Below are 25,463 nucleotides of genomic sequence, written 5' to 3'. Positions count from 1 at the left end.
AATATACGCTTATTTGCCCGTTATTTCCACACAATATAACACCAGATAAGAACCTGAAGAATAGTGCAAACTAGGAATGCCACAGAAATAACTACCTCAATGACAAAAGTGATATTGGGAGACAGCGGCAAGGAATATTGCGAGGGCCTTCTTAGACGAAAAAGATAACGCACTCACTCCTCCAAATAGTGAAGTTTGAACACTGATAGTACGAGTCCCAGAAATGACGGGAACATGCCCAAGACAAGAATATAGGAGCCGTGCAAACAACGCCAGATATTCTTAAACTGGGTCGTTGTATACAACGCCATATGCGAATTTTTCTCCTTTTATTTTTGCCGTGGCATAGCAGTTGTGTTATGGAAGCGTGCGAATAATGAGAAGCCAACAAACAAATATCCCAAGGAAAACATAGGGGATATTATTTGTACTTAATAATTGAATTATAGAAATGATAAATTTATGGCAATGAAAGCGGATGAAGAAACAACTTGCCGTAGGTGGGCATACCAGCCGTAATGCGAAGAGGTGGGATCGCTCCCCTCCTGCGGCAAGCTGTTTTTTCATCCACTTTCATTGTCATTATCCTTTGTTTAAATTCAGTTAGTAAGTACAAGTCATCTTCCATATGTTTTGCTTGGTATCGTTGTATGTTGGCTTCTGATGATCAATAAAAATCGGGCCCCTTCGTTAACCCCCTTTCGACACGTGCGAAGCGAGCTAAAGTGAAGAGGTAGATGATCAGCAGACCAGTGATCCATAGCCATGGTTTCAGTTAATGTCATCTTCAATCCTGAAATCATCTAGACACAGTCGGAAAGTGGCATCAGCTCTACGCGAAAGCTTAGAACTAAATTTCGCGGTTCGTATTTTATGTCACTACAGAAACACATATTTGGATACATTATGGTCATTTGAAGACTCACTGTTACAAGGTGAACGTTGTATGTTAACTTAATAAAACTACACTAGCACAACGTGCTTTATTTATAAATCCTGATTCACAACGAGGTGCACTGAATACGAATAAGCATTCACATTGTCATGCTTTATTGCTTAGGGAAAACTGCAAATGGAGCTCAGAATATCTGCATAAAACTTCTAATTCGTTTGACTGAATTGCTGCTAAATGAAGTCTGCATAGACACGTATGAAGACTGTAGTGAAGCTAGAAAACAAGCCAACTCTCACAGCTCTAAGATAATTTCGTAATCTCTAAAAGCGTTCTCTAGATGAACATGCTCAGCCGTCATCCAGCAGAATCATGGCAGCTTCTTTTCATTATGCGCTTGGAGTCGAGCACGTCATGGCCACGGTATCGAAGAAGTATTGAACTAAAAACACAAACATTCTATTTCATCGAACCATATGTGAATCGGGGTGTTAAGACTTTTTTTAACACTCCGGAGTGACACCAAAAGGCAGAAATGACAGTTTCCCTTTAGGTTGTCCATCTTTTCTGGCTCTCATCATTCCTGCATTGTCTGCACTTCTCGTTGGAATGCTGCTTCATTTGTAAATACGCACCACCTTGCCATGTTTCGAAAGAAGGCGGACCGTTAGTACGGTTTCCAGTTTAGTGCGTCAGTGGGCAAACTAGGTGTTGGGTTAACGTGAAAACATCTGCATCGCACCCGAAGCGTGCCTTCGCGAGAGGGCAATGCGTGCCGAATACCTGAGACAGCGTAGCACGTACGTTCGTATCGTGTCCCCAGAATGGTTGCGAATGGCCGGCATTGATCTCATCGTTAGCGCCTATTAACCGGCCGTTCAGTGAAAAAGCGTTACTGCGTCATCCACCTGGTGTATATTGAAGCTAGCCATCAAGGCTATCAGAATATTTAGAAGACAGAAATAATATTAAAGGCTAGCCGCCATGGTGGCGTACTGGCCAAAGCGTTGCCTCACTAAGCCCGCGGGTGCGGGATAGAATCGCAGCCTCGGCAGCTGCGAATAACGCCCGTGTACCGTGCAAAGGGAGCACGTTAAATCATCCCAGATGGTCAAGAATGTTCCTGGAGCCCCTCACTACGGTGTGCGACATAATCAAATCGTGCTTTTGGCGTGTAGAACCACACAATTTATTATTATTATACACAAGACTCTCAAGGGGACTTCCGCATGCTACACGAGCCTATCTTCCACATTTATGCTTAAGTCCCCATTTTTCTGCTCTTCCCTTTCTCCATGAAAAATTGGGCAGGCTGGAGGACTCGGGGTTGCCACTATATATTCTCTCCTATCTCTATCTCTTTTTCTTACTCTTTCCCTCAATAAAGATTCGCTTCACATGGATTCCAGGACTGGTGATGAATCTGCATAATGATTTGGTAACTGCGTGAGACCTGAACAACAAACAACGGGCAATACTTTAGTGCAGGGCCTCAGTAGCATCGAGTTTTCGTACTAAATAAATTTGTGCTATTCTCCTCTAACTATTTCTCGGTTATGAAAATTGAATCGAAATGGTTCTAGTTTCAACCGCTATATTTTGGCTACGGAGTTGAACCGGTACTTAGACGCTGTCGGTGACCCAAACGGATCAACCGGATGCAAAAGATTCTGGTTCAACACTAGGCACAACGAGCCATTCGCATTATGTCATGAATGCCCGCCAAACATGTCTTTCATGTTCATATTTTGGCGTGCATGTAAGTCACTCTTGTTGTACAGTATCAAACGTGTCACGCATACTTTCCTTGACTTGTCATCCCTATTTTGACATAAATGCCACGAAATTCACGTCAAGTTTGTCGTGTTGTTCGCACACGTCATAAATGTCTTGTGTGCATTTCATGTGATGCATACAGTGCAAATCGGGTCATGTGACACGTGTAATCATTTTTCGTGCCATTTATGCCTACCATTCGTGACGTTATGTTACAAAGTCCAATGTCATGTTACGCATGTCTTTAATAAGAGGTCACACAATTCATTACATTATATGTCCTGCGCTTCAGGCCAAGAGTGTTATGGCATTGAAGATAACGAAGGGTCGTGGTCGCGTCCGGAATGTGGCTTCTCAATGAGGCTGAGCGAGTCGCGGCTGATAGGATAAGGCAGGCGCAACTCCGCTCTTTTTGAGAACTGAGAACTCTTTTTGAGCTCCTTTGCTACAAGGACGGAAAGACAATACAGAATAATTTCGGAAGCAATGGTCCTGGGGCACTATAACGTAAAGCTATTCCAAACTTTTCTATTCCAATTCTGCAATCAGCCCTACGCGATTGGTCCCACACTTTTTTCGACCACCCCCACTTCGCCTGTCTTGTCACGCGACGTCACGAAAACCGCGATACCTCTCTATCTCATTTAACGTGTGCGCATTGATTTTCCATGATTGCACCGAACAAAAGAAAAATTGTTATTTCTGATTCGACGCCTTTTCGTCGTTACGCCTCGACTATTGTTGAAAAGTTTTAGGGCAGCACCCACTTCACCTACCTGTCACGCGACGTCAGAAAACCGCGAAAGCTCATCACGTCAACGTCACGTGTACGCATTAAAAATGCATAAATATTCCGAACAAAAGCGGATTTTTCTCTGAATAGCCGCAGGCTGCCCCGTTCCGAAAGTAATAAAAGATGGCTGCCTCCGATCGCTCAGGCACTGGCTACTCACCCCTGCCGGAGAGTATGAGCTAATTTGCGTGTAATAAAACATGTTGCGTGGCCGTGTAAGGTCTTCGAGAACTTTCGGCACGTTTACGACCCGGTTCTGCCAGCTCATCTTTGCTGAGGATCCGTTTTAGCGTCACTCTTAAGCTTCCGCTGCATGCCGCCGCGATTGTCGACGAGCCACCGCAAGATAAGTGAGAGAAAACGGGCCAATCTCAGACGCCGGCACCACCCTCTTCATCCGGTTGTCGGTATTCAGTGCAGTGGCTCGGCTCTATCGAATCCCTCTCCACTAGAGCGTGCTCCTCGCCTCTTGTGAGCCAATTAGACAAGACACGCCGCTCAGTGCAGCCAATGTTATTCGTTTTTCAAGCAAACAAAAGTTACCTCCTATGAATGAGGAGAGCTTTTGATTGGTTTGATCAGACAACCCTACGGGCGACTGCCGGATGCTTGCGTCGGTGGTTACGCAAATTTGACGCCAGAAGATTGGAATAAAAACATATTGGAATAGTTTAAAGTTATACGGCCCCTGATCTTGCTAACTGAACGGAGCGCAAACCGTGACGAGGGGGTGGTCCTGCCATCGCAAAATTTTTGATCTGTGCTGCAGTCCGTCCATTACCGGTGGCTACTCAACGTTACATGGTTGCTTGCTAATCCACCTGACTGTGTCTCACGTAAGGAGCCGTGAGTGGCAAATTGAAAAGCGAGACGCAACTCTGGCGCCCCAACAGTTGCCACGTAAAGTAACTCGAACCAATTCCTCAGCGTCCCACATTGAATATTTTGGCCATCAGCATGTTTATAACACGTCATTCCATGAGACGCAAAACTCTTGCCTTTACCTAAAGACGCCGTGCTGTCACAAAGCTCTGAAACATCTTGTTTTGTTACACACCTTGGTGGGGAGGGGGGGGGGGAATAACGCAGTTGTAGTGCTTTCGCAAGAGCCTTCCAGCTATCCTTATAACGTCACTTGTACACGTGCTACAAAGATATATTAACACATGCGCTTTTCCTCGAAAAACATTATTTAATAAAGTACACATTGCGAAGCCCAAACCTCAGACTACCGGGCAAGGACACTACAAGTAGCTGATGGATGCCGTCGGTGGCAAGTTGTTCATTGCTTCACATAAAGTAAGCACTTTGTGGCCTCCGACATAGAAGGATACGAGAGTTACTGCGATAGCTAGGCGCGCGCTTTGCCCGTTATTTACGTAAAATTACTCGCGGTGTATTTACATTTCCCCAGTTTAAAAACGACAGTGCGACCAAGCTCTCCTTACAGCCCGAAGTATGGTTAATAAAGAGGGCGCTAGCTTTTTTTTCTCACACATATATTTTTCAATGTAACGACACTCTGGACAACCCAGGGCCATCAAACAGTTCAACAACGAAGTCCTCGTGTTGTGTGCGTGCGAACTACTGACAGAAGCTTCTCTGAATATATATCACTTGAGTCAGATTCCGAGCTACCCCAATGAGGCCAGAAAAATATTTCTTCTTAAGTTCTAATTGAAGATTGACCCATCACCAGTGTTACATAGCCAGTGATTCACGCCGGTCTGATGGCTGCTTTGAAGCGGTTCCTAAATCGCAGCAACCCGATTCTACACCCAATCCACCATGGAATACCCAGTAATCTAAACTGGTGGGCTGACGGTTAGACCCCTACACTTACAGGCAGAAAGTGGAACGATCGTGAAGTATCCCAAGGGTTCTAGTCGCATTAAAACGTCGCGACGTTTGGGATGCGTGACGCGTTACGCTGAAGAATAAAATAAAGAAGTCAATTAAAAGTCACTCTTGCGAAAGTACTCACATGGGCTTGCTCTGGTTTGCTGCTCGGCTGATGTGTACGCCTCGCCTGCCTTTCTCGCTGCCCGTCTTCTTCTTCCTTTACGACAAAACGCGCTGTCTATGATGAAAAGAATGACGAAAGCGTCAGCGAGAAGTAAATGTATGCTACGGGAAAATGAAATAATTGACCGAAAGGGGGTGTTTGTTAACCAATTCTTGTCTAATTTGCTCACTTGGTGTTTCCTTTAACCAAAAATAACCAATTAAAAGCACGTTCCGTTTATTTTTTTTAGAAAATGTTCGAAATGGGGACGTTTATGCAGCACGTGGTTATACCTCGTAGAAAACGAAGTAGACAACAACTCACAGTTACACATTCACTATTTAGGTGAGTATGCTTAACGTACATTGCGTAGTTAGAAAAAGCAATCAAGCTTATTAAATGTATTTGATGTTTCTACTTCAACTCTTCTTTCTCTTTTGTTCCTTTTTAATGTTTTGATGGATTTTGTAACGCTTTGAGATGGTAGTGAGATAGAAGCGAACGAAAGTTTTTTTTGTATTGTAAGTCATTTGGTGCGGATAAATGATGCGGTTAATGATGCAACGCTGGAAAGCTCCTAGAATTCCGCAGTACCTCTAAGCTTCCGCTAACCTCCACTCTTTTTCGTGATTCTCTGAAGCAGTCTCTTCCAATTTGTTTGTTTCTTCAGGCACTCGCTACAGTGAGGGGACCTGTCATAACAATGTAGTTGCATTAGAAGCATGTGGTTGTAAGGTAAGAGCACCACTTTTATTCTATGGAATGTTACGCGCACCGAGTTGCGCTAGTCAGTGGTTGGCCTGTCTCAGCGGCGCACGTCACGTAAGAATCGCCACTTCAAGGTGTGCTTTTGCTGCTGTCAGTGTTCTGTCACCGTCCCTACTGCTAATGCCATGGACACTCGCGTTTCCGTCGCCGATACCCATGGCTCTTCTTGAAAATGGATTTTTCGACCAAAAAGTTGCTAAAATATACAAAACGGTCCTAATGCAACAATATTTCAAAGCAAAAACAAGAATTGTGCAGCGAAGCCAACGAGATGCAATGCGGCCACTGCTGCCGTCTTTGTGTGAAGGCGAGCGCCATGTGGTGGTGGTGCAATGATTAAAGATAAAGGTCAGGCGATGCTCAGGCATTGTTTTTTTATATATTATTTACGCTTCACCAGCACAGCCAACACTACCGTGGATGCGTAGCGGCGAGCGCCATGATGGTGGTGCATGCAACTTAGCGGCGGTGACATAGAGCGAGTCCTGCGCTATGATAGCTTGGCCTGATTGGCTAGAGAACTGCCACGTCGCAGCACTCACGGTCATGAAGTCTCGGCTGTGTTCGCAAAGAAAAGCTTCACTTTAGAAGAAAGTGTATTCAACAAACAATCTATCCGATGACCTCACAGTGTTGATAAGAGTTTGGACGACCTCGCAGTGTTGATGAGAGCGCCGAGAACTGGTGGTTGATTCGTTATGGAAAGAGTCCACTCAGTAGCGAGTGTGGAGTTCGTTTGAGGGCGCTGCATTCAAATGCGTAGGCACCTCTATGTTTACCCGTCGAGGATGCCCGCCCACCCGTCATGTAAGACTATCGCGTTCCAGATATATATGCCCGTAGCAGCTGTGTGTGAAGTGACCGTGCTGCCTCTCGATTCAACGGGGAATAAGCTGCGAAAACGCAGTGCACACGAAGCTATCAGCATTAGGCGCACTCTGCCACCATCGCAGATCGCTATCAAGATAGGGCCCGTGTGGCTGCGCCATGCACCACCGGAATAAGGTTGACCACGGTTCGTAATGGTCGGATGCGGATGGACAAGGCGATATAGAGCGGCTTGTGTTGATCGAAACTTCAACAGCGCACCAGCTACTGCAACCTGCAGTAATCTTGCGTCATCAGTTCACCTCGTGCCGCCATCCCCAACAGTTCGTGACGCTGGAGCACTTGACAGCTTCACAGCATTGGTAATGACGATGGGCTGCATGGAGATGAGCGAGTGGCGCAGTGCTTACATATATTTAGAGAACTCCCAGAAGAGTTGGTAGGACAGTTAGTCACGCGATATTTCTAATTTATCACGGGCTTTCTTGATCTGTCCGAAATAAACGGGCAAAATGTACCTCGCCGGAAACATGACAACATTCTTTAACATTTTTTCCTACAAATTCATTACCAACGGGTGCTTCATACCAGTAGTTAAAACATTAGTTAATTGCGAACGATGCATAGAATGGCACCAACTAACGCTTACTGGCAGAAACTCTTCTCCACTGTGGTCATGCACTGGGTATATTCCTGTACATTGATCTGTGTCATATGACTGATGCATGCTAGCAGGAACACTGTATACAATAAAAATACCACGTGCAGTTCAATAGCAACTTTATTTGGCTTTCAACGAAGATGGGCTGCGGAGCAATGTTCATTTCTAACCCGTTTAACAGCTCAGCTGACGTATTTAGGAAATACGTAAGGCGTCTATCATTATTTGGTCCGGCCTTACTGAACGATTTCCCACACTATATGGAGATTGTCGTCCGTGACGTATCCTTTACGTTCTAGGTCATCCAATGGAAATGATTTGTCACTCAAGTATGCCCCTTCGTTACTTGATCCTTCTGGCTTTCCATAGTACAGGAGGTTGTCTTCAGGTTTAGTTACGAACTGGCGATGTTTGCCATTCGACGGATGTTTGACTGTCAGCTTAATGCTCTTTTCGAATGGCCATTGAAGAAAATTGTCTATCACTCCTTTCAGCAGCTGAATACCAACATGCAGCAACACATTACCCTCATGTTTGCTAAGGTACACTCCCGGCAACAAGTGATACCCTGAAATATATAGGTTTACACTCGGGCAATCACAGTAGCCTTGGGAATATGCCTGTTCCTTCTTTGCCTTCAATCCTTTTACAGAAAACTCGTATCGCTTTAGGCTGATTGTGTTTAGGGCCAGTTCTTTCTCTATATATAATGGCGTCGAACTGTTTCGCTCCGGACGATTCATTCCTTCACCAATGCCTGCAACAATTTTTTCTAAGACACTACAGATTGTCCTAGTAACATCCTGCAACTGTTTTTCTAAGCTCCTCTCCATCGTGTTTACCTTTTCACATACTTTATTGAACGCCTCACTGTCAGCCGCTGAATGTTTCCTTAGTGCTTCTTGCAACGCGTTCGCTGCATTTTCTTTCATTTGCTCTACAGCTCGCCTCCTGTCCTCTGAATCTTCCATAAGGGTTTTAGTTGAATTGCCTATCGCTCCTGCGAGCTCCTGCAGCTTTTGGCCATGACCAATCAGTGTTTCCCTTATTGCTTCAGAGCACGATATCCAATCGGCAGCTGGGGACGCAACGTTTTCAAACGTTTTGCTTCCCCTTAATATTTGTAGCAGCGTTCCTTTGATCGAGTTCATGCAATGTGAAAGTTCATTCAGACATCCACTTTGGGAGTTATTATCATTTGCAACTTGGGCAAGCCTGTCTTTTATTTCACACACTTGCCCATTGATGCTTGAATTAAAAGCCATCATTATTGCTGTTTGGTCACTGTTAGTAGCTGGAGGGGACCCATTTGTAAGAGGCACCGCGTAATTCCTGCATTCGCTTTGTATATGCGCGCAGACATCCTTGCAAAGTACGAGTATTGAACACTTGGGACAAGACGTAAAGTGATGGTCACAGTCTTTGCAAAAGTGCTTGTTCAGTTCTGATGCAGTCAGTACCCTGTGGCAGCCACTTTCTTCGTTCCAGCATTTTACCTGAAGGAAAGCACGAAAAAAAAACGCATTAGGATAATGCTATTTTAAGAGAGTTTCTATTTTGGACCATGTCGACACCACAGTGCTTTATATTGTGCTTAGGACGTTTTTAAAGTATTTAGTATCTTTTTCTGGATAACTTAAATAAACAGGCATAGCTCATGGCATATTGTATCTTGTAACGTTGCAGCTATAAGCTTACGACGGAGAAAACGAGTTGTAGCATAAATAGTGTCTTAAGGATACACACACCATGTTGAAAGAAGAGCAACAGTGAATTAAAAGGAAAATGAAATGAAACAACAGACCATGGTGAAGATGCTAAACTTGAAAGGAGGAGGCATGCAATTATGAAAACCGTTACAGATAAATGATTTGCAACTAAATTTCATTGTGCTGGCAGGATCGTTTTACTCTGAAGACATCTCTCAGCTATGCGTTTTCTAGAAATCATTTCTCAGAGTGCTGTTTTAAACATGCAGGCCGTGCGGTTTCGCCTCAACTCGTCTCCGCAGTGGTGAGACTATGCCTCGTCAAGGTTGCATCGTCCGGAGATATGAGTGCTGTCGAATTTCGGTGACTAGATGTAAGGTTTTCCCTTGTCTCCTGTAAGACCGCATACATTTAACGAGTCCCATTTTGTTATTCTTTCTTAAGTGGGCCGAAATGACACATGATATATAACGCGATTTTATAGCCTTTTAATTTCCGCAGTGCAATTGATGTTGGCGATCATTATCGTCTACACGCGGTTACTTGGGAAGAACGAATTTGAGTCGTTGAAGGTGAGACAGATATCTATATCTATATATCTATATCTATATCTATATATATATATATATATATATATATATATATATATATATATATATATGTATATATATATATATATATATATATACACACCGTATTTTGTTGTTAAATTAAAAGGTTTTGATTATTGTGTAATAAAACCTAATTTTTTTACGGATTTCACGTTATGTAACACTAATAGAGCTAGATTTCCGTTTCGTAATAACCACCTATTGCTTAAGACACTATTTCAAATAGTCATCGTTTTCATAAATTTTACAATGGAATGCACTTAAACATACTCAATTAAAAAAAAACTCATGCTTATTGCGTTGAGGGGAAAGCTCAAAATCTGTATTTATTGTTTAGCTGCTACATTAACTTTTTCACTTGTATTGGCTTAATGACGATTTCTTGACAAATACTAAACGTTGTATGCTATCTTGTTACCCTTTAATATATTCATTTTGGTCTTTGGTATATGTTCGCTGTAATAGCTATGTTTACTGTATTAACGAGGCCCACCTGTGGTTTGTAACCTTGAGGCCTCGTTCTGCATATTTCTCTATGTATCTCAGCTGTTGTAATGAAGATTGTCTTACTAATTGACGAAATGAATAATTGATTCCTTGATTTCATTGGGAGAGCTCATTGCTGGTAAGCCAATGTGCGGCAGGTGAACGAAAGAACAAAAGCTGCTCTTCCTCTCGCCCCAAAAAAACTGCATCACTTGCAACTGCAAATTGCTAGATGAAATCATGCATGCGTCCTAGAAAGCCGAAATTATTCTTGAAGACCTGCTATCCTTCCCATTTCTCCAAGCTTTGGTTAGACTTTGCAACGATCTGCCCTTCAACCTGATAATCACAATTCACTACCGTGATTCACTAACATGCGCATGCGCACAAACTTACGCACGCACAGAGCAACTACAGCAGACGACTCACGTGTGCTGCCAATTGTTTCGAGGAACTGTTCACATGCAATTGCGCTTGTAGTTTACGCTTTCGGAAAAAAACATGTGTCTCATTGTCTTCAGTTCATCTCCATCGTACATTCGGAATGATACCGCTTACGTGTAGCCGTCATGGACGTACCATCGCAGTCACTCCAACTTCATCGTGCAATTGTTATAACATCCTTGTCGGTACGTTCGAGTTCATCTATTATCTTCATCCAAATGCTGTGCCATCTTCCTCATTCCATCACCGTCATGCCATCATCATTATATCATCGTTGTCTGCATCATTATTCGAAAGACATAATCTCATTGTCGTCCCGCCATCATTGGCAGTCCAGTTCTGCCGTCGTCCCTCCGTTGTAGGTTGATGGATTCGAACGTTGAAGCACCCCATCTTGATGTTGAGCGGGTAGTCTTCCCATGAAAATGTCTACAAATTTCGGCGTGCGCCATACCGCCGAATTATTTCTAAACAAAACTTACCCTTCTCGCAAGCACCAATGAAAATATCGCCTCTACCTATTCTCACAAAACCTGGGATCCGCATAATATTTGTCTCTATCAGCAATGGATACACGCCGACCCTATCCCGACAAACATGCACCCAGACTACAACAAAGAACGCAGGAAGGCGCGAGCTACTTCCCTCATCAAAGCTTACGCCAACACCGCGGGCGTCACCTTCGTCGACGCAGCTGAGTACCAAGATGGACGGCGCTTTGCGGCGGTTACCACAGCAGGCGGCTTGCTCCGACATGCTGCCAGCATTACCAAAAATGCCGAGACGGCCGAGGAAGTGGCCATCGCCATGGCCACTCTTGACCCAGCCTGTCACACCATAGTGAGTGATTCTCGCGCAGCAGTCAACAACTACATCAAAGGTCGCATTTCTCATCAATCACTCCGCATCTTACGACAAGCCCCGCATTCGTCTGAAAATCAGATCACCCTCGTCTGGATCCCAGCACACGCCGGCGTTGTCCACCCGCACCTCACCAACCTCAATGAGGTTACACACTCCGTAGCACGAGGACTAGTCAACCGTGCCGGAGACGGTGCAGGTGCACCCGCAGGACGCGACCGCCTTACCAGATACAACGACCTTGTAAAGTCATTTTACCTCGCAAGAAGAACCTTCCCCACCCCTCACTGCAAGTTAAACAGGGCACAGGCAACCACCCTTCGCCTGTTACAGACGAATACATACCCCTCCCTCACACGCTATCACACCATATACCCCGACATCTACCCGAGCCAGACGTGCAAGGTCTGTAAAACTGAACCGGCAACACTCCACCACATGCTATGGGAGTGCAAACACCAATACCAAGACCTTAACCCCGTGACCCTCTCGTCGAGATGGCACGCCGCCCTGCGCAGCTCCCACCTCGACGACCAACTCTGGGCGACCCAGCAGGCCTACGAAGCGGCGAAGAGGCAAGACCTCGACGTCCCATCGTGGGAGGCCTAGGCCCAGCCGACAAAACTGCTGGTGCTTATTAAAGTTCACTCTCTCTCTCTCTACTATGACACCACCGCATTGCCATTGGAAGTGTCAAGAACTTCTCAAAGAGCAACGTCATTTGTGACCACCGCAGTGACAATGGGTTTGGTCTAGGGGTTTCTTTCCCGAAGTGATACACTGAAAATTGTGCACACACTCGTATACTTTGCTCCACTAATGTGTCACCGTGGGTGCAGCGTGGCGCTTTTTATATTTTACGGTCGGAGTTTTAAACGTTAGTCACGGCATTTATTAACTAAACACAGCCTTTTTAGTGGGCTCATTTAGGAATAATTTGCTACATTTTTCATTGCACTTATTCGGCGCGGCAAGCTGCCGTCCCGTATGCGGAAACGCAAGTATTCAATAATACTACGAGGGAAAAAAATAGTGTGACAAATAAGATGGATGGTAAAAAAAATTACCCACGATTACGTTACTTCCTAATGCGAAATTTGAGCGCAGCAAATAAGCTGTTTCACCTTTTTGATAGATTGAGGCAAAGAAATCGAGCAACACATGTATCATCTCGACGGCGGCGACGGTAAGCTTCTGCTTCGGCGGCACGCACCTCTGGATTCTGACGGCGACGGCGCTGGGCCTCTGCTCTGGCAGCTCGTTTAGCAGCAGCAGCAGCAGCAGCAGCAGCAGACGGAGGACTTCCATCGGTCGTCTCGCTCATGGCTCAGAAAGAACTGGCAGATAATTTCGCAGTGGTGAACGGCAGCGGCAATTTCGGCTCGGGCGGTGCACATATACAGATCCGCCGCCACCGATCTGGCTCTCTGATTGCCACCGCACAGGGCGAACGGCAGCGGCAATTTCGGCTTGGGCGGTGCACATATACAGATCCGCCGCCACCGATCTGGCTCTCTGATTGCCACCGCACAGGGGTTGCAGTGAAGGAGGAGCGAAGAAAGGAATTAAGTTCGAGCCGGCGCTTTGACAACCGGAGACTCGCAGGAAGAGGGGGGAGGGGGGCGGCATGTACACCCAGCGGCAAACGATGGGGGCAGAAGCGCGCGCAGCAAGCGGACAACACGATAAAGGGAGGAGGGAAGAGATAGCAGCGACTGACTGATGCCGCTGACGCCGATAGTGAGTCAACCCCAGCTGCGGAGCTGGTTTCAGGGACAACGCCGCCGATGCCGACACAAACAATATGATACCCTCGCTTCCGCAGCGCTAAGAACCAGGTCTAGCCGTGGGAAGGTGGTCACGTATTCGTCGACGTGCCGGGGCCTACGTGAAATAACCGGCGCGTCGGCAACTGAAGAGCACCCTATCCGCCACACAAGAACGGGGGGGGGGACCCTTTCCTCCTCTTTCTGCATGGCGGCGACGGTGTTCTATGCAGTCACGTTATCTTGACTCTCTAGCGGCGTCAGCGGCATCCAGCGGTATCAGTCGGTCGCTGCTAGCGCTGGGGGGATGAAAGGGGGGCGGAGCTGGTTACGAGGCCGACGACAACGCCGACGACGACGCGAAACCCAGGAACGGACGCCAAAGAGCTGCGCTCTAAAACGAGGCTCCGAGTGGCGAATACGCACACTTGATCATGGCGCCTCAGTTTTGGAGATACATTCGATAAAAAGACCTGACAGATGTTTTGCGTGATTTCGCCATGCGAAGGATGTCTAGTACGATGTCTAGTACGATGTGACGTTTACTAGCTGATATCCTACAATTCATAAGATTTAAACATTCTTTGTTTAGGCAGCACCGCAACAAAACAAAATGTATTTTATGGGCATCTTAATGAGAAGTCCAATCCCATTTAGATGAGGAGCTCACAATATCTGCCCTATCTGCGTAAAAATTTTGGGATACAAAGCACAGTTTCGAATCTCTCTGAAGGGTTTAATCAAACTCCGCAAAGTGTATCAATTTGCCTCTTGCGCTCCATGGAACACGACATGTCGTGGACCGTGTGTTTATCGACAACTTAGGTCACAACTTTACTCTGATGAAATTTTTAAGTTTATGCACTACACTACCTACAATTTATGGCGGGATAAAAGCACCAAGTTAGGAAGAATCACAGTGCGAGATGTCTACAAAATGAAATCACGAGGATGACAGACGTGTACGTCGCCCTTCGATGGAATAGTCGCACTCACACTTCTACGAACAATAAGCGGCAACAACTATTTTAGGTAGGCTAGTAGGTTTTTACTGAATACTCTTGCTAGCTGTTACTAGCTAACTAGTCAACTCGCACAGAGAGATTGCCTTTGCCATCGGCTATGTTTGATATTTCTTGGATCTTCTTCAAGGTTTTACACAATGGCTACGCCGAATCCCTCGGTGTGTGTGTTACTTGCTTTTCCTGGTTTAGCATTGTGAATAGTTATAGCAGACCGCACTCGGGGTGGCCGTGCGCGTGCTGGCGCCGAACCGGTGTATCTTGAAAGCCATCTGTGACGGGGCAGAGTCTGCGATCCGCGGAATTTTCGCAGTTGAATGCGGATTGATGCGAGAAGAAGCACGAAGGTCCATTCGCACGCCGCTGCTGCGGCACTTCCTCGCTCCGTCATTTTAACAGTGAGCTCCCGCGGTCATCCAGCGAGTTGTGTTCATGTTTGCTTGTGCGCGCGTGACAGCATTCTTGGTTTTACATTTAGTAGGCCTATGTCTACAACATTGTACGACCGATAAAACTATGATTCTTAATTCGTATAGCTGTCCACTAATGTGCTATTGCAATGAATGGTAGTCTTTCCGGTCAAACTGCGACCTTCTTTTTTTGGAGTGGGAAGGGGGGGGGGGGGCTACCTGACCACTCGAGCGAATCAACATGGGAAAAATCTAACATACTGATTAAGGATATCTGCAGGGTAGAAGGCGATCAAAAGTGTTATGCATAATACCTACAAATTGAAGAATACGTTATCTAGTTTAGCTGAAGACTTTAGCCATCCTGTTTCGCGGAATGCGGCGGCTTCTTTGGAATTATGCCTTGGAAAATAGAGAAAGTAAGGACAACCAAGTGCGCCTTAACTAAGATAAGCTTATCGTCGGCGGGCGCACATTGGTGTAGGACAGCGAAATGCACCTGCTTCCTGGGCTTCATGCGCATGTGCAATGAAAAAGTGAGGGCTGACATAGCATTTTTCACTCAAAGACCGAACCAAATCGAGGTTGTTAACGCGTGCGGATAAATTTTTGCGCTTCTCGTGCACTGTCGAAGCATTAACCCTTTGAGGGTCGATTTTTTTCGCCACATGCGACCACTCAGGGTCGATTTTTTTTATTGCACATTTAAATTCTTCAGAGGGAGCTATTTCGAAAAAAATTACTGTAATTTTTCTAGGGTGACCGTAAAGTGCGAAAAAAATGTTTGGCGTTGGCATATATGGACTGTGTATTCATGAAAAACAATAAACAATAGCAAATAAAGTTATAAGATTTTTAAAAAAATTGGCGCATTGTTATACACAATATGGACACGAGAAAAATACACATGAACAATGCGCACACGAAAATTTTTTGCAAGTCTCAAATGTTCCTTTTGCACTAATACTTCTTCAGCGTGTGGTAGTTCTTGAAGCATGGCTCCACGCAGAGCGGTTTGTTGCACTCAGCGCGCATGTACCTTGTGTCCTCGCGATATTTTGCTGCCGAGTGGTGTTGGCGCAGACATGGCACCTCCTCTGGGTACTGCTTCCCTGAGCAGACGTGGGAGGCAACTTCGGAATAAAGGGCCAAAAAAGGAAACGCATGCACAGCCGCATCCTTCGTATGTGGACCCCTGTGAGCAACAACCGAGCGGGTAACAGGCGGTCACCCTTTGAGTGACAAGAACGAGATAGCCATCAGTTTTGCGAGCAAAAGAAGCCGAAACCGCGTGCGGAACAAAACCGAAACTAACCGCCGCGCGCCCGCGAGCGCGCCAATGCGCGAGCGGTAGCAGACGCGCCGGAGCAAGAAAAAACTATAGAACGAAAACTGAAAGAGAGAGACGCGAGAAAAAAATTTCATGTATTCCCACATAGTAGCATCACATGCCAGGCAAGAAAAAGTTAGGAAATTAGCCCGCGTTTTAAACGTACAGACGGCGCCGTAAATATACGGCATCGACCATTTTCGGACCTGTTCGCGGCGCCGTATATTTACGGCGTCGACCCTCAATGGGTTAAAAATGAGCTTGACGACTCTGCATCTCTCGTGGCGATTAGTGAACCGAAAGTTATTATGGGTACAGAACCTTGGCTGGACGACACCATGTAAGACACTGGGATCTTTCCACACGGGTTCTCTAGTTATCGGAAAGACGGAAATCGCCATGTTGGGGCCGTATTCGTCTTGGTTGCGATCAAGATGACTAAAGAGGAAATTTCTTGAGAATGCAGCCGAATCAGTATTGTGCCGTGTTGCTGTGTATGTGAAAATACTGCCGTTGTGGGTGTTTTTATCGTCCGTCGTACAGCGGCGACACTCTGCTGGCAGGGCTTTTTGAGATGGTGCACGCAATTCCAGATATTGTATTCCTGAGCGTGGATATTAACTGGCCAGATTGTGATTGGACTGTCATAAGTGCACAAACTCCGTGGCTAATCTACCATTTGGTGATTTCTTGAGTGTTTTTCATGTTTCCCAGTCTGTAAAAGATTCCATAAGACGTAACGTCATCCTGGATTTACTCTTATGTAACGGCTCACACATAGTTTCCAAAGTGTTTGTGAGCCTTGGCATCAGTGAGCATAACACCATTGTGACAGATTTAAACAGATTGTATCAAATATTGTATTTAAGGGGATATCAGGCGACCGAGTAGCGCAGGTAACTCCTAGAAAAATATTCACGTGTGAGCATGTCGATTAGGACGCGATTTGTGCGGAATTAGAATTGCATTTCCCAACTGTCTTGCAGGCAGCTGTAAACCTTTGTTCTTTGGCGTTTCAGTGCGCTTTCCCTGATAAGTTAGTGGAAGAAGTTGAGCGTTTCCTACGATGTCGAATGCTAAAAAGGAGAGCCAAACAAATACATTGGTTTCAAGGCAATATACCTAGGCCGGCTAGGAAAGCGAGGCGTTCCTATAAAATGTTTTGAAATAACTGTACTTCGCCTAACGATCAGGAGGTACAAAACGCTAACATGATCCTCAAAGCTGCAATAAAACATAGGAACAATTCATTTCTTGGATAGTTTTAAAATACTCGAAAAAAAACTTCAGAGAATTCTTGGAAGAGGATGAGAACGTTTGTGATTTCGCTGTACATGATGAAATTATAAACATTGTTAAAAAGAACCATGCGGTTTGAACAAGTATATTAGGTCAGTATTTAATCAAAGTGCACCTGACACTTTGGCAGCACTGTCATTCACTCAGCCTTCAGTGACGGACGTTCACATTGGCGTTATTGGCGCTGACTGCTACAGATAGATGCATCGAATGCGCTTGGTCCTACCGCATTATGGCCGTTTGTTTTCTAAGCCAGTCATATTATTATTGCAGGTAGTTGAGCGTTGGAGAAGAAATCACAATGCTAGAATCGATTCACATGACTGGAAAGTTGCACACGGCGTACCGGCAGAGAAGTCAGGTGATGAAGTTTACATTTACAGCCCCGTCTCGTTAACAGCAACTCGCCCTAAGCTAAAAAAATAATATCATGGGGTTCAACGTGCCGAAATCACTGTCTGATTTTGAGGCACGCCGTAGTGGAGGAATCCGAAAGTATTGACCATCTAGGGTTCTTTAACGTGCACCTATACCTGTGTACACGGGTGTTTTCGCATTTCGCTGCCACCGAAATGCTGCCGCCGTGGCCGGGATTCGATCCCGCGATCTCGTGATCAGCAGCCCAACACCATAGGCCCTGAGCAACCATGGCAGGTGCCCTAAGCTATTCGAGCACATCGTTTAGAGTGAAATGGTCAAGTAGCTTGATTTATTCAGCTTCTTTACACTATCTGAACATGGTTTTAGGAGTGGACACTCATGTCTTACGCAGCTATACGAATTTAAGCACTACATTTTGCGTTCTTTAAAGAGAGTAATATTGAAGCAGAAGCAGTATTTCTTAATTTCCGTGAGGCGCTCCACACCGTACCAGAGAACCTTTCAGAATGTGCGATAATTTCTGTAAACATAAGCATTGCCCCTCATAAAGGGATAAAAATTATTTAAACATCCTCCAACAAACCGTAGTTCTTGACGGTTAAAACTAATCCGCGGCAACCGCGACCTCTAGTGAATCACAAGGTACTGTATTAGGACCACTGTTCTTCGTTACGATTAATATCATCGTTGAAGATATAACCTCTCCCATTAAATTATTTGCAGGTGACTGCATACTGTTTAGGGTAATGAAATCACGAAGAGAAACGGAAACTTTACAAATCCGCTTCCACACAATAAAGCTGTGGTTTTAAAAATGAAAAATGACACGATACGCCTGGAAATGCTGCTTCACAAAATTAATATACCATGTTCATAAATTAGAGTAAAGTGACACCGTTAGCCATTCAATAATGAGCAATGAGTCGGACTATAAGTATCTTCGCACGTAATTATCCCACAGCTTCGAGTTGAATAAGCACATCGAAGTTGCACTTACAAGGGCGCATCAAAATGTAATATTTTATTCGGAGGAATTTTAAGCATGCCTTAAAGGTCACGTGGCTACTTAATTTTGGACAGTTTTAACCCATTAGCGCCCATTTTACTAAAGCTTGTAGACTTAGCTTCGAATCCATACCTCTTGAACAACAGAATATTTAAATTTAGCAATATGCGTCTCTTGTACCCAGAGGACGCTCACACACATTAACATAGGTTTGAAGGTATTGTTTAATGCATATCTAAAATTTCGCGTCAATTCCTGCACAACTGCAGACTCGTGGTGAATTGGGATGTCTAGTCACCTTTCATTTATTTCTGTTCGCCTGCTTTATATGTTTGCGTAAGGCTTTTCGCGGTATTTAGTACATATGTTGAGTGAATTAGGAACAAACTCGAAACTTGAGCGGCATCTGAAAGAACGGAACGCACTTTGAACATTTTGTGAACTTGACAAAGTACAGTGGCCATAAGCAGTCTTATAAATAGGCGTTTTCATTTCGTTCTGTTCAAGCATTTATACAGCGTTCTTCAGAAGGAAGCCGTTTTATCACGTGAGCGAGCGATGCAGTTGAGCGTGCAGCAAACTTAGATGAGTACACTGGTATTGTGATTCTGCCACCAGAACGAGCTGAAGATACGAATGAGGAGAAAGGCGACGATAACACCGATGCTTTTGCTGTGAACGACGTCTGCGTTTACGATAGTTCAACAAAGCCTGGAACAATAGTTTACTAAAATGATTTAATTGAAATGGTATTATTGAGGACTCGTTAGCCGTAGTAGCGATGACAGCTTGCCGCCTCCGTGTTTGCTAGGTGTTACTGTATGTGTGTTTCGACCCTCATGGCGGATGGTCACGGTCACTACCCCCCCCCCCCAAAAAAAAAAATCAGAAAGCAGCCCAAATGCCGATTATTTGACGCTGAAGCATCACGGATATGTTAGAATTGCACAGGCGCAATATGCCTCAAAAAAGGACGCTTTGAAGTTTTCATACGAGGAGGTAGGAGCGCAATGACCAGTGTATTGGTCACTGAAACACCATGCTCCCATTTATTATATGTAGTATACCATTTTACCTTCATAACCAACAAATATTTCTAGACAATTGTTTGGAGGTGTGATAGTTATGTTATTCTATCGTTCTGCACAAACTTTTAAGAAAATTGCACTCGCAGTTTTATCATGGTCATAATCGGTTGAGGAGCAGTTCGGCGTCTCAACGGCACATGTTACCCTGCGCTTGTGCTGGTGACGGCGTCCGAGAAAATTATGAAAAAATAAAACCTCGCCCTTGGAGAGAAGCTAACGTAATTGGCAAAAATAAGAAGAACGAAAATGTTGCAGTCATCACATATATTCACTCAAAACCTCATCGCTTCAAAAAAAGATGGTTGTGGTTTTATTTCGGCAAGCTTAAAGTTAGGAAGGCTGCCGCGGCGATTGAGAGGAAAGTACGCAGGGTAATTAATGCTGATTGCTCTGTAATACAATAGAAACAGTTTTGTCTTTTGCACTGTTGACTTCGTTTACGAGATCCCGCTGTCTTGTAGAAAACTTATGACATTGAATAAAGCGCGAGCAAACGCTTGCGTCAGCAGAACAATACCTTAAAGGAAATGCCTACTTCCGATCTTTGAGCACGCTGTAAAGCATGTGGTTGTAGGCATTTCTTCGATAGGACTAAGGTCATCGATAAGCACAAAGACAAAAAAGGTCGTGAACCCGCAGAAGCCTTTCACTTACGAAATATGCATGATGATTGCCTATCAAACCCGTCTATCTGTTTGTCAGGTTATGACAGATAAAATCTTGGCGATTTATTTCATGTGGCATAATCACATGCGCACGCAGATGACGTCTTCCTTTTTTGCATCTATTTTTAATGAACTTCGTTAGAGAGCCCCTAATTGCTTCTCAGTGTTCACAGGACCTCGATCTAACACATGTCAAACACAACAACAAAAATTCAATCAATGCTTCTTCCGCCCACTCGAGCTACTCGGATTTGCCCGCGCTTAAGGGGCAGAAACCTGGATGCTTACGAAAAGGGTTCTACTTAAATTGAGGACGACGCAACGGCTACGGAAAAAGAGTGATGGGTGAAACGTTGAGATAAAAAGAGAGCAGAATGGGTGAGGGAACAAACGCGAGTTAATGACATCTTAGTTTAAATCAAGGAAAAGAAACGGGTATGGGCAGGGCATGTAATGACGAGGGAATACACCCGGTGGTCATTAATGGTTACGGACTAGATTGCAAGAGTTTGCAAGAGAGTGGAAGCGTAGCAGGGGGCGGCAGAAAGCTAGATGGACGGATGAGATTAAGAAGTTTCCAAGGACAACATGGCCACAATTAGCACATGACTGGGGATGTTGGAGGAGTATGCGAGAGGCCTGTGCCCTGCAGTGGCCGTAGCCAAGCTGATGATGATGATGACAGTTACGGAACAACATTATCATTGAATAAAAAGACTAACGTTGGTTGCAATGATAGGAAGCGAATAAATACCGTGTCCTTAGGTTCAGACGTAATATAAAACTCGTATCAAGTACTCCCAGGCAATGCTAATCCCCGTGATTGCCGTTCAGTTGTTAGTTTTGAATACAAATGACATCCTTTACTCATCAACGCTATATATTTCCATAGTGCAATTTTGGCTCTCTTACCTTCCGTTTGAGCAGGTTGTCTACTGGAAACTCCCGCCACTCGACGTCGTCTTCCCGGACTCGCTCACCATCGAGCGGACAGCGACGTCCGTCGTCATGCCGGCAACGGTCGTAACACTTCTTGCAAAGAACGTGCAGACACGGCAAAGAAGCGGTCACTCTGGGCACCAGACCACATGCTTTGCAGATTCTGTACGCCGGAATGGGCTCCAAGAAGTCCGTAGGCCTCCAGTCCAATTCGTTAGAAAACCCGACTAACGTGTACCGCTGGTTCAGAGGAGCCATGACGAATGCGGCGCCCGCCCGCTTTCACTGCCGGGCAAACTGCCGCTTGCGAAAACTTGGAACACCATCGGTGACCCTTCCCATAAACCCTTGTTATGACTACTATCACACTGATAGTGCTACCCGCAGTTATCTGCTATTTCGTAACTCAGGCTTCTTTCTCCCATAGCCAGTGGCTATCAGAACACGCTGATATTTTTTAATGTTCTGCAACAGTTTTAACACGTGGGCCAAGTAAGTTTTCGCACAGCGCACATGTATATTCAACAGCACAGTGCATTTTCAGCAATTGTATCCGGTGTAGCGCTGTCCTCTGTATTACCTTATTTTTCTTTAGAAAATGCAACAGTTACAATGAATGCGGTTACGGTAACGCTTTCCGGCACACGGGTTGTAAAACCGAGCCGTATGTTTATATTTACTCACGATTTCTTCAAGACACAAGTCTTTCTTCGTCTCAAATTGGCCTGACAACGCAACAAGGATCATCAGAGGTAACTTGAAATGTTCCAAGTTGCCTCTGCTGTTAGGTGTCGTTGACGTGGCATCCTTACCACTATCTAAACATGATTTCGCTCATTGTAAAACAGCTTTCCTTTATTTTCGCCCGAATGCTTTAAAATGACTGATAGGTGCGCGTAGCACTATCTCGTCGTTTATGGCTTTGCTGTATTTGAATAAAGAAAGTAAATAATAATGATGTTATGTAAAGATGTAGCTATGCTTGAAGCGTTATTTAACTGGATACGTTACCTTTGCCTCTTCTGAGCGCTGTTGCTGTGGTCTTTGTCGCGCACCCCTGTGCCTTTCTTTAAAGACCACCAGATGCTGCTCGGCCCATGGTCCTGCTGGTCTTATATTGCGAAGCTAACGCGTGCTGAAAAGGCGCAATTATTAGCGAGGTAAAACAAGAAAGAAGCATGTGCGTGGTTCAGTAACGCTACAGAAACGATGGAACGTGTTTATTAGAATGCGAAGATACTTACCCAGCGGTCGCCTTAGGCTTCTATTGTCTCCTTCAAGCCGTTAGGGTCAGCGATAATAGGTGAAAGTCACATCGCCATTATAGAAATTAGTAAGAGGCGATGGAAAGCTTAGTGGCCGAAAAGTAGGGGCCTCACAAACAATGAAGGCGTACAAGAACAAAGTTCATAATAGTAATTAAAACAGCTTGATTTTGCGTATTCTGGTTTTGTTTCATATATATGATGTAGGTAGGGCATTAGGAAATGTAATAACAAGAGCCTAGTGGCGCAACCCACCGCCCTGATTCAAAGGGAACGCTGATACCAACCATCCATCGATCCATTCATGCTCTTTCCACCGCTGGGCTTCTTGCAACACCTCAAAAAGGCGATTGCCTCCGTGAATGCTTAAGGTTCGTAGATAAAACAGGTTTACAAGTACGCGACAGTCATTGTTCTTTGCGCCGCCCTCCTCAATTTAGCGCTTACTCTCTCTTGTCTACTTCGTTCGACTCTGTGATTAGTACATTGCTTGCACGTGATATATTAATGGCTGGGGGTGATACTTAATATATTGCAACAGGTTCAAAACTACTGCGCTCAATAAGAACGATGACTTATTTAATAGTGATGAAGCGATGACTTATTTAATACTTTATTTCTTGCCGTCTTGCCGTCACAGCGCAGCGCAAATAATAGGCGTGAATTCGGATCGAAGTGGGCGTATACGAGAAAGGTTATTCAGAGTGTGTACTAATGTTTGCATGAAAGAAGTACTTATAGTCGGTGTGAAAATAAATAACAAGTACACCTATTCTTCTGTGTGGCCTGCGTGGTTTTGAACTTTCTTGGGGGCGCTTGCGTACAGTGACCGAAAGGAGGTTGGAGCATAAAAGGAACAGCGGTGCTGCGTTAAAAACATCTGTTATTTAGGAACATTACGAATCGCAGCAAGCGGCGCCGCGGCGCCATTTCACTGTTTGTGCATATGGCACGTGCTGTGCTTGCTTTCCTACGCGATAAAGACACAGGTGCTGGGCAATGGAGGTCGCGTGCTGGCTGTGATTGTGTAAACATTACGATCTTTCATAGTGTCACGTGGTCGTGACGTCAAAGAACAGAGTAGCGATACTGTGAAAGGCAAAACTAGCTTTTATTGGGCGAACCTGTGCCCACAAAACAGGCTGCACTTAAAAAACAAAGAGAGCGGCGAACAAAGTCGGCGATCGTCGAAAATCTGCTCAGCAGGTCATGCGCGTCGTCTTTTATACATCAATCGTCGAATGTTCCAGACTAATCGCTGGGGCCCGCGCGTCTTCCACAAAGTTCTACGTTATTCGCCTCGCGCACGCATGCAATCATTTTTCACAAGGTTCGGTCACAGACAGCGGATGGAATCTTCGATAACATTCCAGAAACTTCCAATACGTGCAGGCGCGTCCTGCGCCGTGCGATAACATTTGTTAGGCGGTGAAACGCGTCGCCCGACAAAGACAAGTACACGTGTCCATAGCTTGAAGAGAGCGCTTGGATGTGGGACCTAGACAGCGTGTTGGCCAAGTATGCAGAATGAGCGCGTGAACTCGCGCCAGCAGAATGGTTCCAAAGTGTGGACTGAGAGTCGGGAACGCGCAGTCCGTCAAGAAGCCTAAGACGAATATGAGCGTCTTCGCTACGCGATGAAAGGCCCTGAAGACGGCCAATATATTAACTAAATGTATAAATATACTAAATAATTCAATTTCGTACGTCGCCGTAATTCAGCTAAAGTTTGACACTTCGGCCATCATGTGATGTGACATGTGAGGCACTGTAAATGCTGTATTCTCAGAGACTGCCAACATTGACGCGAAACATCACCTCAAACAAACACCTGTCCCTGTGTGTTCTATCGACTATATAGACAAATAGCACTAGTGCACACAAGGTAATGTTTAAAATAAGCTCACCCCTCTGGTATTGGACGCAACGCTAAAGAAATTGCACATTCGCCGCCAACATAAACGCTAATTATGGCTAGACAAAGCAAAACAGCATGTAAAACTTCGCTTACATCAATCGCCACAGTGCGTGCGATCGACATATTTTATTTTAGTATGATTGATTTTCCCCCTGCACCTACTCACGGTTCGATTATACTCCATATCGTCATTTCATTGGTACTAAATGTTAGATTCAATTTAATTTCTTTGTTTAGCTATGTCACCGAAAACGTATGAGAAGCATTATAACATGATACACGACGAAAGAAATATACAGAAGAGGGATCATAAACAAAATACATTAGAGACAGAGCTTTGGATGCCCATTTAGTTCCAACTTTCACGACCGATACAGATCAACCTGGGATCAAATTTCTCGGCTACACGGCATGGATACCGCTGCCGCCAAGGGGTGCCGCCACGAAGCAACTGGCTAAACGCACTGAGGCTCGCTCAAGGCAACCGTGTTCGGCTTATGTTTAGCCTGGCGTGGGCACCAAAGTTGGAGGTCGTGGCAT

The 25,463-nt window shown here is 45.0% G+C and overlaps 2 protein-coding genes and 1 long non-coding RNA gene across 17 annotated transcripts in view; 1 reads left to right on the top strand and 2 right to left on the bottom strand.

Annotated features, from left to right (window-relative positions):
- Positions 1 to 5,543, bottom strand: part of LOC139050262 (uncharacterized) — a 228,395-nt gene extending 222,852 nt beyond the window's left edge. For all 15 annotated transcript variants that reach the window (XM_070526449.1, XM_070526458.1, XM_070526453.1 and 12 more), the window contains exon 1: positions 5,446 to 5,543. The gene's annotated coding sequence lies outside the window, so the exon portion shown is untranslated. The remainder of the gene's footprint in view (positions 1 to 5,445) is intronic.
- A 234-nt stretch (positions 5,544 to 5,777) lies between these two features.
- Positions 5,778 to 9,807, top strand: LOC139050532 (uncharacterized). The gene is made up of 3 exons (XR_011508938.1): positions 5,778 to 5,811; positions 6,137 to 6,201; positions 9,702 to 9,807. It is a non-coding gene; the product is annotated as an uncharacterized lncRNA (long non-coding RNA).
- LOC139050531 (TNF receptor-associated factor 6-like) lies at positions 7,826 to 22,099 on the bottom strand. Its single transcript, XM_070527040.1, has 2 exons — positions 21,714 to 22,099; positions 7,826 to 9,219 (listed from the first exon to the last, which is right to left on the bottom strand). The coding sequence occupies exons 1-2, from the start codon at positions 21,996 to 21,998 to the stop codon at positions 7,960 to 7,962; spliced, it is 1,545 nt and encodes a 514-aa protein (XP_070383141.1). The 5' UTR covers positions 21,999 to 22,099; the 3' UTR covers positions 7,826 to 7,959.
- Between the last annotated feature and the right edge of the window lie 3,364 nt (positions 22,100 to 25,463).

The sequence above is a fragment of the Dermacentor albipictus genome, chromosome 10 (assembly GCF_038994185.2).
Source record: "Dermacentor albipictus isolate Rhodes 1998 colony chromosome 10, USDA_Dalb.pri_finalv2, whole genome shotgun sequence".
NCBI classification, from domain to species: domain Eukaryota; kingdom Metazoa; phylum Arthropoda; class Arachnida; order Ixodida; family Ixodidae; genus Dermacentor; species Dermacentor albipictus.
This window is presented reverse-complemented; position numbering and strand designations above follow the sequence as displayed.

Bases quoted from the DNA above. Each gene is read 5' to 3' on its own strand.
- LOC139050531 (XM_070527040.1), bottom strand. From the start codon at position 21,998: ATGGCTCCTCTGAACCAGCGGTACACGTTAGTCGGGTTTTCTAACGAA. The intron at 9,220-21,713 runs GTAAGAGAGCCA...GCTTTCCTTCAG, and splicing joins ACAACCTGCTCAAACGGAAG to GTAAAATGCTGGAACGAAGA.